Raw genomic sequence first — 16,966 nt, 5'->3', positions numbered from 1 at the left:
TGCTAAGAGCAGCCACTCCACTATTGAAATAGAGGCTGGAACGGTAAATGTGTGTTGCTGCCATCATGCGAATATGGTCCAGTGGTAGCCTTGGTTCAATTGTGGTGACTCCGAGATTTTTCTCTTGTCTATGATGTGTAACTATGGTAATTGGCAATCAAGGCGTTCTCAAGCCTTGAACTTGGTGACGATGTGCTGATATTAGATAAAATCAAGACCACATTTACGAAACAAATAAACCTCCCGTATGTATTAGCAGTAACAGAGACGAAAACTACAACACATTGCGCACTTTCCCTCCGAACCGAAATCACGCCTTTTCATAAACAAATCTCTATATCATGGCCATCGTTGCTATCCGCGTCTTCGCTTCGCGCGCACTACCCAATAGCAATCTCGATACGACTTCTACGATCAATGCAAGTCTCTGGCAACAGACCGACTCCGATTCGTTCGTAAGTCGGCGGTACTGTGGTGAGCATGGCCTCCAACACCAGCAGTACATGGTGCTCCTTCTTGCTGTCATCTTGCTCCTGCGACGTGCATATGATGACAGCCCTGACTTTTTCATCAGCACGTGTCGTATCGTCATCGTAGTAAATACCCTGTTCGCTTTCGTACTGAGACGCAGCTGTGAAGCGGTATGCCGGTGCAATGATTGCATCTTCTTCTGCGATACTGTCTGTGGGTCGCTGAGGTAGGGTCTTCTGCTGGCGTTGTGGGGAATCCTTGTTCAAGGCTGGTGGCAGATCAATGCCGGAATTCCAAAGCACCTGCCCGCCTTCTGGGCTGAGAAAGTCGATTCCGCCGAGGACAGCCATCCACGACCAAGTTGGAGCCAACTTGATGTCATATCCCTCTTGAAGTACTCGCCTCATTGGGAGGCCATTCTGCGGACGCCGCCACAGCAGGCAACGTCCCCAGAACCTCCTGAACAGGCCGTAAAGGCTGGCTGTCTTGAAAGCGCCCGCGAGGCGAGCCATCAAGCCTTCGATAGCGACTGATCGATCAGGTGGACGTGAGATATCGAGCAAGGCATAGTCCTTGAAAATTGAAGTCCAAATGTGTATTTGTGTACCTCGACTGCCGTCGCGATCAATGGCTTTGCTGGGGAAGTTTGCATCGCCCAAGAAGGCGATCTCGTCACTGTGGTATCGTCAGTCGGTGCAAAAATTTCTGATTTGTACGTCGCTTACTGTCCCAATTTCGCTAATGTCTCACATCGTATACCATGGCCGCACTCCCAATACATCTGGGTGGCCGTGAAGAATATGGTACGGCGGGCTAGCGCACGCTCCTGGAACGCCCAGCCTCTTCGGTTCAATGGGCTCTCAAGTACGTCCCTCGTGAAGTCATTGGTGATAGCGGAGACGTATACGCCACTTTTCCTCACAGAGCCTGCCGAGGCGAGTCCATTTTTCCGGAACAGGAATCCCTCTGTTGCGCCTTCCGCTTTTGACGCAGCGATCACACAGTAGGCGTTACTGTATACATTCTGCATGGAACTGGCTTGCGCATCAAAATCGCCATCACTTCCCTGATTGATACACAGAGAATCTATCCACAAGTAGTCGCATCCAAGAGCTTTTGTGACCTTGATCGCGTCAATAAAGCTCTGTGGTAGCTCGTCTTTTGGTATTAGCTCCCGGCGGGCGGCCAGGTTGTGACTTGTCGTCGTCGGGAAGTGTTTGTCGCCCCACTTATGAGAGAACGCAATGTACCGTTCATTCGTCGTATCGCCTGTGATAGCCGCTGAGTCGACGATCTTAGGCCTGTCTACGTCCTTGACGCAGACCAATCGGACAGGCAGTATACTCTGGTCACGCTTCGGATGACATGTAGAATGGCCATCACAATCCTTGAGCCAGGCGTGCGGAAGTCTCACAAAAGCACCGAGATCACTCGGACCGAACAGGTTGGGCGCACCCCGAGGTAACTCTTGCAAGCTGGAGTCCGAGCCTAGGTTGTGTGTCAGCGGATACTCATTTCTAGCACATTGGAAACTTGCTCTCGTCAGTACGGCAGACACGCAGGACCTTAGTCACCTTGGCATCCGATTGAAGAACGGTGAAATGGTCAAAATCTCTTGTGAGATTAACTGAATGATGTGCTCCTATTCCTGTCCGAGCAAGCACTGTTGGGACCAGAGCACAAAGACGGCACTTGTTGATAGTGGCCTCTATGTCCTTCCTGTCGAAATTGAACTGATCGGACACGAGATCGATCTGTTGACACTTGGAGCATAGAGCATCATCGTCATGGGGATGATCAGAAATACTCACGGAGCCTGCAAAAGTATTGTCATCGAGATGCAGCCAGGTATCGCGAACAGTATCGGTGTATACTCTCGACTCCGCCAAAGTTGTAGCGGCTCCACCAACAGTTGGGCGGCTGGTACTTGCGCCTGGAACCATCAAGGAGTCTCTTTGTTTTTCAGGGCTGCCATGGCTGCGGGGTAATAGCAGGCTGGTGTTGGATCGGTCGGCAGGAGGAGGTTGCGCCACGAATTTGTTGGCCCTACTGAAAAGATAGTCATCATTTTCAGCTGCCTTTCGTACAATGAGTTCAATCTCCTTCCTCATGTTTGATGCGCTTATGCGAGTACCCGGGGCTGGCAGTTCTGAATCCTGAGGCAACTTGATCACAAGAAGCTTATCCCTGACCAGTCTCACAAGGTCCCCAAGGGCGTTGCTATAACCTGTGCTGTCTTCAGATATGTGTTGCATCCAAGCGGTCAGGCGATCCGTCAATTTGTATCCATTGGCTCCGTCTATGATCCAGTACGGAGTTCCAACAAGCTCATACTTCTTGATCGTTGGGTTGTCTTGGAAACTCGCGATGGTTTTTGCACCATACAGCATCCAGACGACGCATTCGAAGATAACGCATCCCATGGACCAAACATCGAACAGTCGAGAGATCTGACCTTGACCATTCTTGTGTTTATCATCATAGAGATCTGGTGGTTCATATAGAACTGTTCTGAACTGCTCTCTCTCTGCGCTCTGTCTCATGGCAGTCCTCTCCGCATGTTGCTGTGCTCTTCCCAAGTCTGCCAGTTTTAAAGTTCCAAGCCAGTTTTTGTCGTCTCCTTTGATGAATCTTAGGATGTTTTCTGGCTTGATGTCGCCATGGCGCCAGTACTCCAACCGTGGGTCCTTCTCAGTCACCGAAAACTCATCGGTGCCCTGAACAGCGATTTTCGGTTTCGGTTGAAACGAGACCTGGGACCGGGATGGATTCTGCTGATCAACATGCTGTAAGCCTGTATCCAAATCTGGTTCGTCGAAGCTCTCGCGCTGTGTCGTTCTCGTGTGCATAAGTTCCAGACACTCGGCGAGCCCTAGGAATTGACCAAGCATGGCTTTGATGCGATACCGATTGTTGCTTGGGTCGTCATTGAGTTGACATTCGGTATTGCTATTCCAGAAGCTTCTCAAGTTCCCACCGTCGGCCCACTCTAAGACGATACAGTATTTTTCGTTCTCGGAATCATTCGCGTCCGTGCGGTAGGCTGCGATACCTTGGACAAGATGAGCGTGTACGTCGGAGAGCTCCTTGTGAGCCTTGACCTCACGTAACCATTCTTGCCTGATGTCATATGGTCGTCCTGAAGGTAAAATCACTCGTTGCAACTCCTTGAGGGCAACATCGATGAACGGCCTCTTCGTGAATCGTATCGCGTCCTGTTTGTCGGATAACATTTCGACACAGCTGACCGTACTGAAGAAGCCTTCGGCCCGCTGTTGCGGCTTCTTTCGGCTTCTCTTAAACGGCAGATATTGTTCGGGTTGTACGTCGTACTCAAATATCTTGTGGTCGAATTTGGGGACCAGGAAATGCCAGCGCGTCTTCTTCAGGTCTCTCAGACTGGCGCTGTTCCACGGCGGTTTTGGAAAGTGGTGTCTGCAGTCTCGTCCGCAGGGGTCAGGATCGCAAAGAGCCAGATCTTTCGATTGCAATATTGCATCCGTGAAGGCACTGGATTGGAAAGCTTGCATTGCCTTCTTAAGGTTTGCTCGGCCATAATGCATCAGCAGTAGTGTGGCGAATGTTCCTCGTTCTCGCAAAGCGTAATCTTCTAGCGGTTTACCTGCGTCCCCACCCAGAACTGCTCGGACATTTATAACGCTGAGAAGCCTTTCAAGCTCACGGTCGGGCGCATATTCACCTTCGGGATCGAGCCCTATAGGGTTTGAATCCAGAATTTTGCTGATCTCCTCTCGAATGTAACCTAGGTCGATGGCTGGCGTGCTTGGCTCATGTGTATGTTCTTGTTGCTCTGAGGCTGGATTCGCTGGCAATGTTGAGCTGCTGGAGTGGCTGCAGTTTTGAGTTCCGTCATTCCCCTGACTAGGATGGGTCGGGTCAATGATTGTGTGACTTTGCCTTGCAGAAGAGACATGCGTCATGAGAACCATGTCCGCACATGGAAGAAGAGCTATCGGTACGATTGAGTTGCGTCTTGGCGGATCGCTGGTTTGGGTCGGCTGGGCCAACCGTAGGGTTGTTTGATTCTGTAGATATGCCTTGAGCCCCAGAGACTATATCTACTCGTGTCGTAGAGCTACCAGGATAATTGATCGCACTTGGCTTGAAGTTGAACCATGAAAGCGGTGAGGATCTAGAAGATATCGGAGCGTTGCACAGAACCTATGTTACAATAAGGCTGCCGGTATTTTTAGAGGGTATTCGAGAGTCCTATACAAAGAAAGGTGGTGCAACGAACTCGACAAATCGAGTGCTGAGCATTCTAGCCCTTTTTATGGAATGTAATGACCAATCCTACAAATCTGAACTGCCTCTCAATCAGGTTCGGGGCATCGCGCCATACCACAAGCCACCATGTGTATTGGCTAGGCGGGGCTCTATTTTTGCGGGGTTTAAACGAGTATCAAGCGATGCGCTGATGGTGTCGAGCCGGGCTAGCTGATGCACAAACCCATGTGACCACTTCGCAGGTGGCGTTGCGCCTGTTGAGATCTTACAGGATGGCGCTTGTTTGTGGCTATTCGAGTATGCGTCGTGCGTGACCCAGTGATACGTCTGTTGGCGGGCGAAGTGAAACAGTCGTTGAAGCCGCTCATATGCACCGTTGCTGATGTTTCATGAAGACATGCCAGCACTCGAGGGCCCCTCAAACTTGCCTCGACACTTGAAGGATTGTGACGAGTATCAGGTTGGCGTTAAGCGGATAAGGGCGCTATGAGAGAGTCTTCCAGATAGTCTGGGTTACAGCAGTTGATGCACTGCGATAGTCCAGCCTCGTCCGACTCTTGAGCGCAAATCGTGTCCATTTCACCAGCCAACAGAGAGCGATGAAACAGAAGCGATGCTGTGGATGGCTTGAATATGCATAGTCTGTTTGGGGTCAGTCAACAAGAACCGCGATCGTTCAGAGTCGTGTGCTGCGAGCATGGAAAGTGTTGGAACAAGGCTGTGGGCTGGGGGCGGGTACCTGGACCGGCGAACGCGATTAGGTAGCCCCACACCATCATGCCGCTAAATGATTCATCGATATGATGCCAGAGGCCCTTTACTACACTCGGGGTTCAGGCCGGACCATTCACACCACGCGGCTCCCAAATGCCTTTCTGCCTTACCCAATACATTGTATTAATCCCATCTCTCTTGACAGCATGATTTCAGCAGGCGGACACGGGCTTGACGTCACTCTTGCCGTGTGCACGCCCCTTTCAGCTGCCCCAACACCTTCGCGCCTTCTGTTACGCGAACAGACCGGTATGAATATGCGCTAGGCTCTCTAACATGAATCTCCTCAGCCTTACGTGAGACTCGGGCCTGTCTCAAAATCTACTGAAGCAATCCGAAGTCTGCGAGGGACGACAGTCACGACAGTCATGACAGTACTCTATCTAGATTATTGACCTAAAATCGGGGTATCTAGCCTAGAAATTGGGTTTTTGCCCTACCGGTAGGTATGTACCCTCTTTCTTTGAGGAAAAATACCCTTTTCTTTATTTCTTGAGAAAGCACTTCAGAGACGTCGTGACGACCAAGGTGCTCAGGCTGCGATCTTGGAGTTTTCGGGAGATGAACCGTCTTGACGTGATCAACCCAATTATTGGCTGCTGCAAAAGGACAGTCTCGTCGAGATGTTGCTCATTAGCCCCGTGGGCGCAGTAACTGCAAATTCATTGGTGGATGCTACAGTATGTTCCTCAACGATATGTCTGTTTGAATCTTCGGTAACGTTAATCAGTGACGAAGGTGAGATTTGGGGTTCTGCAATCATCTGCGACGCAAAGATAAGGGCAATGTAGTCTGTTGCACACGGCTCTGCACGATACGGACAGCGAACGTCCCCATCTGTTGGCAAAATCATGCGCCGCGAAGAATACTCTTGTTTCGGTCCGGTCTGAGTTGCTTTCGTAGTACCCGTAATAGGAGGAGACTTCTGCGATTTGGCAGCTGCCACTTCAGGTGTGGCGAGCACGTCCGTACTCCACATCATGCTTGTGTTTGCAAGGCTGGCCGAAAGGAGAGTGATGTTAATTAAGCTTCTAGAAGCAATAGATAGAAGGCGGTTGCAAGTGGGGTTCGGAAGCCGACGGATTCCGAGTGACGTCTGACATGTGAAGGACAACGTACAACCACAACGGTTCGCCTGGCATGACAGCTGCCAACCACACCGCACTTGGGCAGTGAGCATCTCAAACGGAGCGGTTTTTGGCACTCCAGCATCAAGATGCCCGGCTCCTCGCGTCTGCCTGTCAGTCTTCGCGACACATTCAATGCGCACCGGGCGACGCCCAAGGGCCAGCTTGCGGTGCTGAACCTCGAAGTGTATGTTATCGCCATGCACGATAGGCGTGATGCTAACGGTGACGGCTTCAAGGCTGCGCAACGTAGTCTTCGTCCTCTTCCTCCTCCGCTGGACGCGGATCCTCTTCTACCAGCTCAAGGGCCGCGGCATCTTCGGCTCGCTCTCTGACCTCTACATCGCCGCCAGACGCTACCTGTACGGCGTGTTCCTCGGCTTGCCCGGCGTGCGCACCAAGGTGCAGACGCAAATCTCCGAGTCGCTGCTCAAGCTCGAGCGCAAACTCGTCCCCAGCGGGCCCGGCGTGGAGCGCATCACGACGCTGCCAAGCCAAGGATGGAGCGCGGACGAAGTGCGCAAGAAGCTCGGCGAGCTCGCGGACATGGAGCACACGCGCTGGGAAGACGGGCGCGTCAGCGGCGCCGTCTACCACGGCGGTGACGAGCTGATCAGACTCCAGACGGAGGCCTTTGGCAAGTTCACCGTCGCCAACCCCATCCACCCCGACGTCTTCCCGGGTGTCCGCAAGATGGAAGCCGAGATCGTCGCCATGGTCCTGTCGCTCTTCAGTGCCCCCGCAGGCGCCGTCGGTGTCACCACCAGCGGCGGCACCGAGTCCATCCTCATGGCCTGCCTGTCCGCCCGCAACAAAGCGTACGCCGAGCGTGGCGTGACGTCCCCCGAGATGATCCTCCCGGAGACGGCCCACACGGCCTTCCGCAAGGCCGGCGAGTACTTCAAGATCAAGATTCACCTCGTCAAATGCACCGCGCCGAGCTACAAGGTGCACTTGCCCTCTGTCTCGCGCCTCATCAACCCCAACACGGTCCTGCTCGTCGGCTCCGCGCCCAACTTCCCCCACGGCATCATCGACGACATCGCCGGCCTCAGCAAGCTCGCCCACAAGAAGCGCCTGCCCCTGCACGTCGACTGCTGTCTGGGCTCCTTCATCATCCCGCTGCTCCCCAAGGCCGGCTTCGACTTTGAGCCCTTTGACTTCCGCCTCAAGGGCGTGACCAGCATCTCCTGCGACACCCACAAGTATGGCTTCGCGCCCAAGGGCAACAGCACGGTGCTGTACCGCTCTGACACGTACCGCAAGCACCAGTACTTCATCTCCCCCGACTGGTCCGGCGGCGTGTACGCGTCGCCCAGCATCGCGGGGTCGCGGCCCGGCGCGCTGATCGCCGGGTGCTGGGCGAGTCTGGTCAGCCAGGGCGAGAGCGGCTACATCGACGCGTGCCACAAGATCGTGGGCGGGATGAAGAAGATCGAGACGGCGATCCGCGAGCGGCCCGAGCTCAACGCCGACCTGCGCATCATCGGCCGTCCGCTCGTGTCCGTCGTCGCCTTCCTGAGCACCACGCTGGACATCTATGACGTCGCCGACGCCATGTCGCACAAGGGCTGGCACCTGAACGCGCTGCAGAACCCGCCTGCGATCCACGTAGCCGTTACCCTGCCCATTGTCGCCGTCGTCGACAAGCTGGTCCAGGACCTCGTCGACGTCGTCGAGGACGTCAAGGAGGCAGAGCGCAAGCGCATCGCAGAGGGCAAGGGGGCAAAGGGCGCAACCAAAGGTGACGCCGCGGCCTTGTACGGGGTAGCAGGCAGTCTGCCCAACAAGAGCGTCGTGGTTGATCTGGCCAAGGGGTTTCTGGATACGCTGTACAAAGTCTAGGGAGCGCTTGGTGAGCTCGAGCGCCGTACATATCACACATGCAATGACTTGAGATGACCCATCGTATACGTTTAAAGTCTCACATTGTTGTTGGCCAGTCCGTGCGGTCGCTCGAACAAACTTGCTCTCATCGCTTTCGATCCGGACCATGGACTGACTGGGCAACGAAACGGACGAGCCCACAGTTGTTGCTATCTACTCGGTGATTGAACTGATTCAGGGCACGGAAAGAGCGGCCCCTCATTGAACACCCGGAGGCTGTGGTAGGATTCATAGAGGTGGGGGCCGGGCGCGCGGCCAGAAGGAAGATAGCAGATTGGCTGACTCCCACAGCTCAACGTATTGGTATTTGAATTTCAGGCACATTTGGATCAATTCAGACGCTTGGCTCCTTCCACCTCAAGCTGTGGCTGATGCGCATCATACGGATGAGGTCGACTTTTAGGTCCATGTCCGTCTATGCTGCGAGCCGAAGTGTTCGTTTGCGGCGCAGCAACAACACCCACCCACGAAGGATTCCCCCGTATTGGATAAGAGAGCAAGTAGAAAAGAAGCGTCGGGACTTTCACTACACGTTACCATTGTCACTCAAAGATCACAAAACATCTCTGTTCTTCTTCATGCCTAGCCGAAACTCCCTTGCTGTGCCTGTGAGAGAAAAAAGCAGCACTCGTAGACGGAGCACAAGCGCAAACGACGAGGCACGTTCCTCCAACGCCGCTCAAGCCACGAGCATAGCAAGACAGCCATCCGGAACGGGAACTCCGGAACGTGGACATCGCAGGGAAGGTGTGAGGGAAGATGACGATGATGATGATGATGAGCTAGAATTTCTAAGCGCTCGTCAGGTATCCAAGTTACGAGACGACGTCCCAAATCCACGACCTAGTTCAGCAAGGCGTGCACGCCCTCAGCAGCCAACGACACCCAACCATGGCCGACCTCAACCTCACAGAGACCCCGTGTCTGATCCTGGACCCCATCCTCATGCTATGCAAGAAGCGTTCCAGGATCGAGTGAGAGACCCTCGGCAAGGAAGCAGGCTTCCGTGCGGAAAGGTGTATGCATCACCCGAGGGCAAGTGGAGTAAGAAGCACCGTCGTGTATGCCTGCCATGCCAGGTTCTGCAGAGCGACCAACTTGGGAGTGAAGCCTCTGGAGACGGGGACTTCTCAATACTGTCGTGGCGCACAAAATCCGAACCCTCCCGTTGCGACCAGGGGGGCGGCAGTCCAAATGCCAGCAACAACGACGATGACAGGAGAGAAGACGTACCAGGAGTGCCCAGCGTCGTGGAAAGCCACAACGCCTCAGTCTTGCACGGCAGTCCAAAGGCCAGCAACAACGACGATGACAAGAGAGAAAATGTACCAGGAGTGCCCAGCGTCGTGGAAAGCCACAACGCCTCGGTCTTACACCACAGACTCATCCAAGCCGCAAAGGAGAACCTTACATCAGAAGAGAAACCAGGTTATCTCTACATCATCCGCAATCCTGAAGACCCAAGTCTCTTGAAGCTAGGCTGCTCGATGAACAGCTGGAAACGCGCAAAGCAGCACAAATCAAAATGCGGTCTGATGATAAGCTGGGTATACATCTCAAACTGCGTGGAGAAGATGAAGCGCGCAGAGAGGCTAGCCAAGATCGACATGGCTCATCTGCAAGAAGACTGGAAGTGTTCATTGTGTTCCGAAACGCACAGGGAGTGGTTCTGCGTCGACGAAGCGCAGGCGAGGAAAGTGGCGCAGAAATGGACCGAGTGGATCAACGAGCAAAAGCCGTATGCGAGCAGCGGCGAGCTGACGCCCCTGTGGGCCTGGCTGATGGATTTTGGAAGGGTGCCTCGTCACGGCTTTGAACAAGACGACCATAGGGCTAGATGGGCGCACTGGGACGGCGTTCTCCTTGCAGCCTCGCGTGCAGACCGGAAGAAATTCGACAGCCACGAACTGCTAAAGTCGCCGGGGGGACGAGAAGAAAGCAAGCTAACAACACCCACTGCGTCCTCGAAACCTACGTCCGAAGACCAGCAGACAACACCGGTCCGCCAACCCGCGACGATCGTTAGGAAAGCTTCAAAGAAAGCCTTGGCCACCAAGGAAAATGGCAATACTTTCAACTTCATCAACAATCTCAACGTAAATCGAGATTGTATATGGGGGTAGTTTGCGCGCAACACTGCTGCTAGGGTTATGCACCGGTGCTAGAACCAGGTGATCGAGTCAAGATCTCACGATGTACGAGCATATCATCCCCTTTCCTTGTATTCCAATAACGTAGCACATTCAACATTGCACGCCGTGAACGCTTGCTCTATATCAGGCTATATACACACACCCGTCAATCCCTTAGATCAATAACAACCCTACCCTTAAGCTGCTGCTTATCCATCTCCTCAAACACACTCGTCAACTTATCCAGCTTCTCAACGCGGAAATGCGTCTTCACAATCCCCCTGGCCGCAAACTCCACCGCCTCAATAGCCTCCTTCCGCGTCCCCACCGCCGAGCCAACAATCTGCAGCGCCTTGCCGACCATGATCCCCGCCGACGCGCTGGCAATGGGCTGTATATCGCCCTCGGGGATACCCACGCAGACCACGCGGCCGCCGAAGCGCAGAAGATTAACACTCTCATCGTACGCGCCCTGATGTGCCGTGCACACGACGACGGCGTGCGCCCCGTGGCCACCCGTCAGCGCCTGCACCGCGGATGCCAGCGACTCCGTGCCGTCGACGGGAATAAAGTGCTCTGCGCCCGAGTCCAGCACGAGGTCCTTCTTGCTCGAGTGGTCGATGCCGATTACGCGGTGCCCGATGGCGCGCGCCGAGTATTGCACGGCGAGATGGCCTAGGCCGCCGCCTGCGCCCATGATGACGACAAAGGCGCCAGACTCGGCGTTGGCCTTGCGCAGCGCGGCGTATACCGTTACTCCGGCGCACAGCAGCGGCGCGGCGGCAGCAGAATCGAGACCGTCAGGGATGGGCGTTACGTAGTTCGCGGGCCCGAGGACGTACTGCTGGAAGGTACCGGGGGTGTAGTATCCTGAGATTTTCTGTCCGTGTTAGCATTTACGCTCACGTGGTTCCGAGGGGTGGACGCACGCCGCTGAAGCAGTTGGCGTCCATGCCTGCGAGGCACGCCTCGCACGCCTCGCAGATGCCCGCCATCCACTTGATCCCCACGCGATCACCGATCTTGACCGCGGAGCTCTGCGTCCCGGGGCCCATCTTGACGATCTTGCCCACACCCTCGTGTCCGCCGACCTGGCCTGCTTGGGTGGGGAAGGGCAGGAGCTTCCACGCGTTGAGCATGACGCCCATGTCCGAGTGGCAGACGCCGGAGTGCGTTCTAGACATGGCGTTAGCTCATGTTCCTGTGAGGAAAGCGGGGGAGGGTTGAAGGGGACGACGAGAGACCGAGGAGTGCTGTGAACATGAAGACGTACAGGTTGATCAGGACCTCTCCGGGGCCTGGCTCGGGGACGTCGAGTTCCTCGATCTTGGTCGAGATCGAGCCTGGCTTGTCGTAGACAGCGGCCTTGTGTTTCTTGGGGATCTGGATATCGCCCATTGTTCTTGTCTCGCTGCTTTCTCTCTAAGATAATGTACTGTGAATTGCAAAGTCAATGGTAGTCAAGAGCTGCAACCAACAGTGCAGAGGCAGGGCATAAGAAGGTCGAGAAGCTGGAGCGCTCATCCTACATATACGCCCCCTCATCCCCCATCTGACCCACGAGCTAGCAGCTACCCCACAACCAGTCTCCAAACGGGTCCTGCTAGCAACGGACGATGCTCGGGGGCGTCAGTGTATCGGCTACTCCACATGTGGCATTTGGGCAGTCCATCCCTGGGCCATGATTAGCCGTTGTCGTAAGCCTCGGTCTGTGGAGCTGTCGGAGCTACCCCGCAACGCGTCAATGATCGTGGGGCTGGTGGACTAGCCAAACAATTAGTGCGTGGTGGTAACTCTGGAGCTGGACAGGGGCGCATGGCGGAACACCAAGACGTCCGTATTCCGCATGCCCGGCGCTGACTCGCAAGCCACAACTCGTCATTGTCTTTGGGACGTGAATGTAGATAAAGATGTGTTTGTTCGATGGATATAGATAGCTATGGTACACCTGATCCGTAATCCAATACCAGTAGGTTCACCCGGGTGAGCTGCTGTCAAAGCACCAGCTCCATGCACCTCGGTGCGGTATCATATAGTACAGTCATTCGCATGTGCGCGTTGGGCATTAAAGGGGGAAGAAGAAAGCAGCGCAATGACGCCTGGCAATGATGGCTCTGACGCGGACTCCAGCGTGAACAGGGGCGAGGCCTCGGATGTGCTTGCTTACGCACCCTGATTCGTGATAAAGGGACTTGCAAGCAGCTCATCAGCGCTGGGCCGCTTCTCGTGGTCGATGAGGAAGGTCTGAGATAGGAAGGCACGAGCATCGTCGCCGGCGTTGTCGGGGATGGTGGGACTTGCGTCGCCGCTGCCACCAATCTTGAAGATAGCTTGGAGCTGGGTCAAGCTTGGGTGAGGATGGCTGCCTGAGAACATCTCGACGATGAGACAACCCAGCGACCAGATGTCGGCCTTGCGAGTGTAAGCTGTCTGACGAACGACTTCCGGTGCCATCCAGAAGACGGAACCTTGCAGCGACACGCGTTGAGCACCCTTCTTGCTACCACCCAGCGTTGACTGTTCGATACGTTTTGAGATACCGAAATCAGAGATTTTGACAGAGCCCTTGTTGTCGACCAAAATGTTTGCGCCCTTGATGTCGCGGTGGATGATGTCTCTTGAGTGGAGGTATGACAGACCGGTGAGGATTTGGCGGACAAAGTTCTGGATAAGCGACTCGCCCAAGGGTCCGTAGTTGATCAGCATGGTTGCAACCGATCCACCTGGAACGTACTCCAGGAAAATGTTGAGGTGGCTCTCGTCCGAATTGGAGCCGAGATACTGCACAATATTCTTGTGCTTGAGCTCACGAAGAAGACCAATCTCGTGCTTCAATGCCTCGACCATGTTGGTCTTTCTCTGATCCATCTGCGCTGTACCCGCTGCCGAAGGTAGCTCGACTTGCTTGACAGCCATGAGCTCGCCAGTCACGGCGTGCAGCGCGAGGTACACGCTACCAAAGGAACCCTGTCCAATGAGTGCTCCCTTCATGTACTTGACGTTCTCCCATGAATCTTGCTCAAGGTACTCCGTCAATTCGTCGTCGTACTCTTCGCCATCTTCAGCAATGGCTTCAGAAAGGCGCTTGTTGAGTGAGTCACCGTTCTCTGTATTGTCGGTACTACTGCCAGCAAGACTGCTGCCACCATCGTCAAAGTATGATTGCATGCTGGTGTTGCCATCCGGATCTGTCACAGCTAGAGTGTCTGATCCGCTGCCGTCGCCGAATGATACGTACGACTTGCGATTGGGCTCCAGCGGCGACTCCTCGTCGAGTGGTTCCAGCACTGACGATGCCATCGAATCGCGATAGCCGTGTTGCGACGGCAAGCCGAGCCTCATGACCGATAGTGGCCGCAAAGGACGAGCTTGGTTGCCACCCTGCAGCCAGCTGTCGGCAATGGATGGAAGGGGTGGTGCATCCTTGAGGCTAGAAGCTACACTGAAGTTTGACGCCATCGAGAGGCGGGACGCAGCTTTACTCAGGCGACGCGAGCGGCGGACAGACATGCGAACGGTCTTGTCGATCTCATCTTTCTGCACGTCTGGGAAGTAGGACGTCAGGTCGGAGGTGATCAGCTCACTGGGTGGCCGGGCACCGTAAAATTGCTTGAGCTTGCGTGCGCGGGCCTGGTAGACTGGAGATCGCATGGAGCTCTCAGGCCCCTCCAGGTTCTGTGCGGTCGAATTAATGTGCCTCTCACGCTCTCGTGCCGAGGCAGGTGAAAGGGGGTAGCTGACAGCTGCAAGAGACTCGCCCGTAAGCTTCTCGATCTTGAGCTGACTTCTGTTGGTGGCCGGTACGTAGATGTTCGAGGTTTGCGTTTGCTGAAAGGTCTGCTGTGCGTATATGCTGGCAGCAGCGGCAAGCTGTTCCTCGCTGGGCTCGCCGGCGTGCACCTTGCGTAGTATCAGCCGTCCGCGCTCGTGGCGATTCGAGTCTTTCACGAGCCGGAAAACCTCAATGTCACTCAGGCGCTCCGCAAGCGACGGGTCCGCTTCGGCACTGTTGAGAATGTAGAAGCAGTAGTTCTTGACGTGCGCTTCGTTGAGTGTGCCCTTCCTCAGGGTCTTCAGCATGACCTCCTCGGCAGTCTTGCACCCTTCAATGTTGAGCACTGATGTTCGGCCCCCGTCGTAGATGACTCGGATGAAGGCCTTGTCCTGAGGGAGGATAATGCTGTTGGTTGCACTGTCCACACTGGGGCTGGCCCGTACGTGGTTCGCGAACCGCGCCGTCTGTGGGGTCTCTGTGGGAGTGGTCCGCTGGTTTGGCGCATAGCGGGCGCTGAGAGGGTGGGCGCCGTACGTCTTGGCAGGGTCCTTGGGGCTGTTGAGACCTCCTTGCCGCTGGGAGCGGAGGCTGCGGTTCTCTTGATCGACAAGAGGCGAGCTGGGCCGTGATGGCGACTTGGTGCCATAGGCATAGCTCATCTCGGCGGTTGTGATTTGGCGCGACATGCGCTTCTCGCTTCGCGAGCTGGCCTGAGCAGCGCGTGTTGCCGAGTGCAAGGGCCGTGGCGAGCCAGAGGGTGGCGTGTATGCGGACTGGTCGAGGGTGGCGAGTGACTGCCTGTTCGATATCCGCCGTGAGCCCTTCTTCAGCTCCTTGTTTCGCAGCTGCTTTGCTTGTGAACCGATGCGCACGCGGTCGCCGACCTTCTTGATGCCCATGTCTCGCAGATGTGTCTGGTCCATCTCCATCAGGTTCTCGCCGTTGATGTTGTTCACTGTGCACGTCAGCAGCTGCAGCGTGCCATTAGCGAAAGCTCACGTACTTCGGAACAGCTCGATGTACTGGGCGCAGCTGATGCTTTTCAGCCAGTCAACGACCCTGTCTTCATCCCAGTTCCTGTGCGTGTCAGCGCTGTGGGTGGCAGCCTGTCGAGGCAGAGCACGGCGTACCGGACGGCATCAGGAGCGTCGTAGATTTCGGAGAAGTCGGAATTGGTGGGCGAGGCAAACATGGTCTGGTCGGCGCGCGCAGCTGACGTGTGGCTGCGGTAGTTGTTCATCGCGGCGTTGTACTGGGAGGTCGACTGAGAGGGGCCTCCGCCGAGCGACGGTGTAGGGTAAGGGGACTTTGCAGCAAGCATAGCCATGTCGAGGGCCCGGGAGCAGCCGAGCGGTTGAACGGAAGGAAAAATAGGCGATCGAAGGTCGGTCGTCGATGTTTATTGTTTTCATATGCACATCATGTACGGGCAGTCACGCAGTGCTGAGTCGAGGGTCGAGGGTCGAGAGTCGAGGGCGTCAGGGTCTGATGACGGAGTAGACCGCAGAGAGGCGGGGCGGTGACAGCAGCAGTGGCGCAGGGATGGCCGTAGACGGTGATGCAGGCCGCGGTGAAGGGTGGCGTGGGTGCTGGCTTTATGACCGCTGCAGGCTCTTAGGGTGCTCGCAGGCAGCTGCAGGGCGCGTGTTGGACGTCAACGGGCCTTTGAGCAACGGATCGTCGTGAGCACGGGGGGGCGGCGTGGAGTTTCGTCGGCCTTTATTATTGCAGCATCTGAGAGTCAGCAACAAGACAGCGGCCGCACTGGCGAGACAGTCGAGTGTTGCGCCGAGGAGACGAGAGACGCCCAGTCGCGCGCCGTGGGCGAGTGCGCTACCGACGCTATGAAACAACATGAAACGCGCAAAGTCGGACCCGGACAAGCGCACTCGCTGTTATGCTCCGAAGCTATCCTAGCCGAGGAAGCATTGTGCACGCACCCATGCAACATCCTGCCTCGGCGTTGCTCGCAGCTCGACGACGTGCCGCGTATAATTGCGATGCGCGCCTCTGTTGCGTGGAGGAGCAGGGAGCAGCTGTCAGGCTGTCTCCAACAAAGCACTCCATACGTCTCTGCTGCGCATCGCTCAGGCCCACCACGCCTGCTCGCCCGGCTTCATGTCTCACTATGGCACGCTGCTTTGTCCCTCCAGCAGCCGCCGTGGGCATCGTACGGCTGCCTTTGTGCGGCTGTGACAGCGACAAGATCCTATCGACCTGTCATTCGTGGTCGTGGTTTTACCGTGCTGAAACCTCAGATCCCAGGCCGCAGTGCTGCAGACAAGCATCTGCCGGTAACGAGCTTCGTGTCGAAACAAAGACGGGTAAACAAAGTGGGACGGCGCCGTCAGCACCCACTGCTCACACACTGACCGCGCGTATTCGGTGTAAACATAGCACCGCAGACTGCGTGTACGAACAAAAGGCTTTGCAACAAACTCCACGACAGACTTCAAAACAGTCCTCGGCTACTGCCATTGCTTGAAAGTGTAAAGTTTTGATGTCGTCGTCCACTGCTGACTACGCCGATCCCGGTGAGTAAGCGATCGTGC

At 55.5% G+C, this 16,966-nt stretch overlaps 5 protein-coding genes across 5 annotated transcripts; 2 read left to right on the top strand and 3 right to left on the bottom strand.

Annotated features, from left to right (window-relative positions):
• Nucleotides 1–289: 289 nt before the first annotated feature.
• Nucleotides 290–4,593, bottom strand: M421DRAFT_275088 (HET-domain-containing protein). Its single transcript, XM_033588844.1, has 3 exons — nt 2,009–4,593; nt 1,197–1,959; nt 290–1,146 (listed from the first exon to the last, which is right to left on the bottom strand). The coding sequence occupies exons 1-3, from the start codon at nt 4,419–4,421 to the stop codon at nt 381–383; spliced, it is 3,942 nt and encodes a 1,313-aa protein (XP_033444971.1). The 5' UTR covers nt 4,422–4,593; the 3' UTR covers nt 290–380.
• Nucleotides 4,594–6,709: 2,116 nt separating this feature from the next.
• On the top strand, nt 6,710–8,465 carry M421DRAFT_71877 (sphingosine-1-phosphate lyase 1; the record flags this gene model as incomplete). Its single annotated transcript, XM_033596831.1, has 2 exons — nt 6,710–6,807; nt 6,860–8,465. 2 exons carry the CDS (start codon nt 6,710–6,712, stop codon nt 8,463–8,465), a joined length of 1,704 nt encoding a protein of 567 aa, XP_033444970.1.
• A 1,469-nt stretch (nt 8,466–9,934) lies between these two features.
• M421DRAFT_27755 (uncharacterized protein) lies at nt 9,935–10,411 on the top strand (the record flags this gene model as incomplete). The annotated part of the gene is made up of 1 exon (XM_033588863.1): nt 9,935–10,411. A coding segment is annotated over one exon (477 nt), but the record flags the coding sequence as incomplete, so codon positions are not given.
• Nucleotides 10,412–10,741: 330 nt separating this feature from the next.
• On the bottom strand, nt 10,742–12,337 carry M421DRAFT_424600 (GroES-like protein). Its single transcript, XM_033593802.1, has 3 exons — nt 11,913–12,337; nt 11,569–11,815; nt 10,742–11,519 (listed from the first exon to the last, which is right to left on the bottom strand). Exons 1-3 carry the CDS (start codon nt 12,035–12,037, stop codon nt 10,806–10,808), a joined length of 1,086 nt encoding a protein of 361 aa, XP_033444968.1. The 5' UTR covers nt 12,038–12,337; the 3' UTR covers nt 10,742–10,805.
• A 465-nt stretch (nt 12,338–12,802) lies between these two features.
• Nucleotides 12,803–15,741, bottom strand: M421DRAFT_71768 (Ste11-type MAPKK kinase; the record flags this gene model as incomplete). The annotated part of the gene is made up of 3 exons (XM_033596820.1): nt 12,803–15,369; nt 15,418–15,491; nt 15,545–15,741. The coding sequence occupies 3 exons, from the start codon at nt 15,739–15,741 to the stop codon at nt 12,803–12,805; spliced, it is 2,838 nt and encodes a 945-aa protein (XP_033444967.1).
• Nucleotides 15,742–16,966: the final 1,225 nt, after the last annotated feature.

This window comes from Didymella exigua, assembly GCF_010094145.1.
Source record: "Didymella exigua CBS 183.55 unplaced genomic scaffold M421scaffold_36, whole genome shotgun sequence".
NCBI lineage: Eukaryota > Fungi > Ascomycota > Dothideomycetes > Pleosporales > Didymellaceae > Didymella > Didymella exigua.
This window is presented reverse-complemented; position numbering and strand designations above follow the sequence as displayed.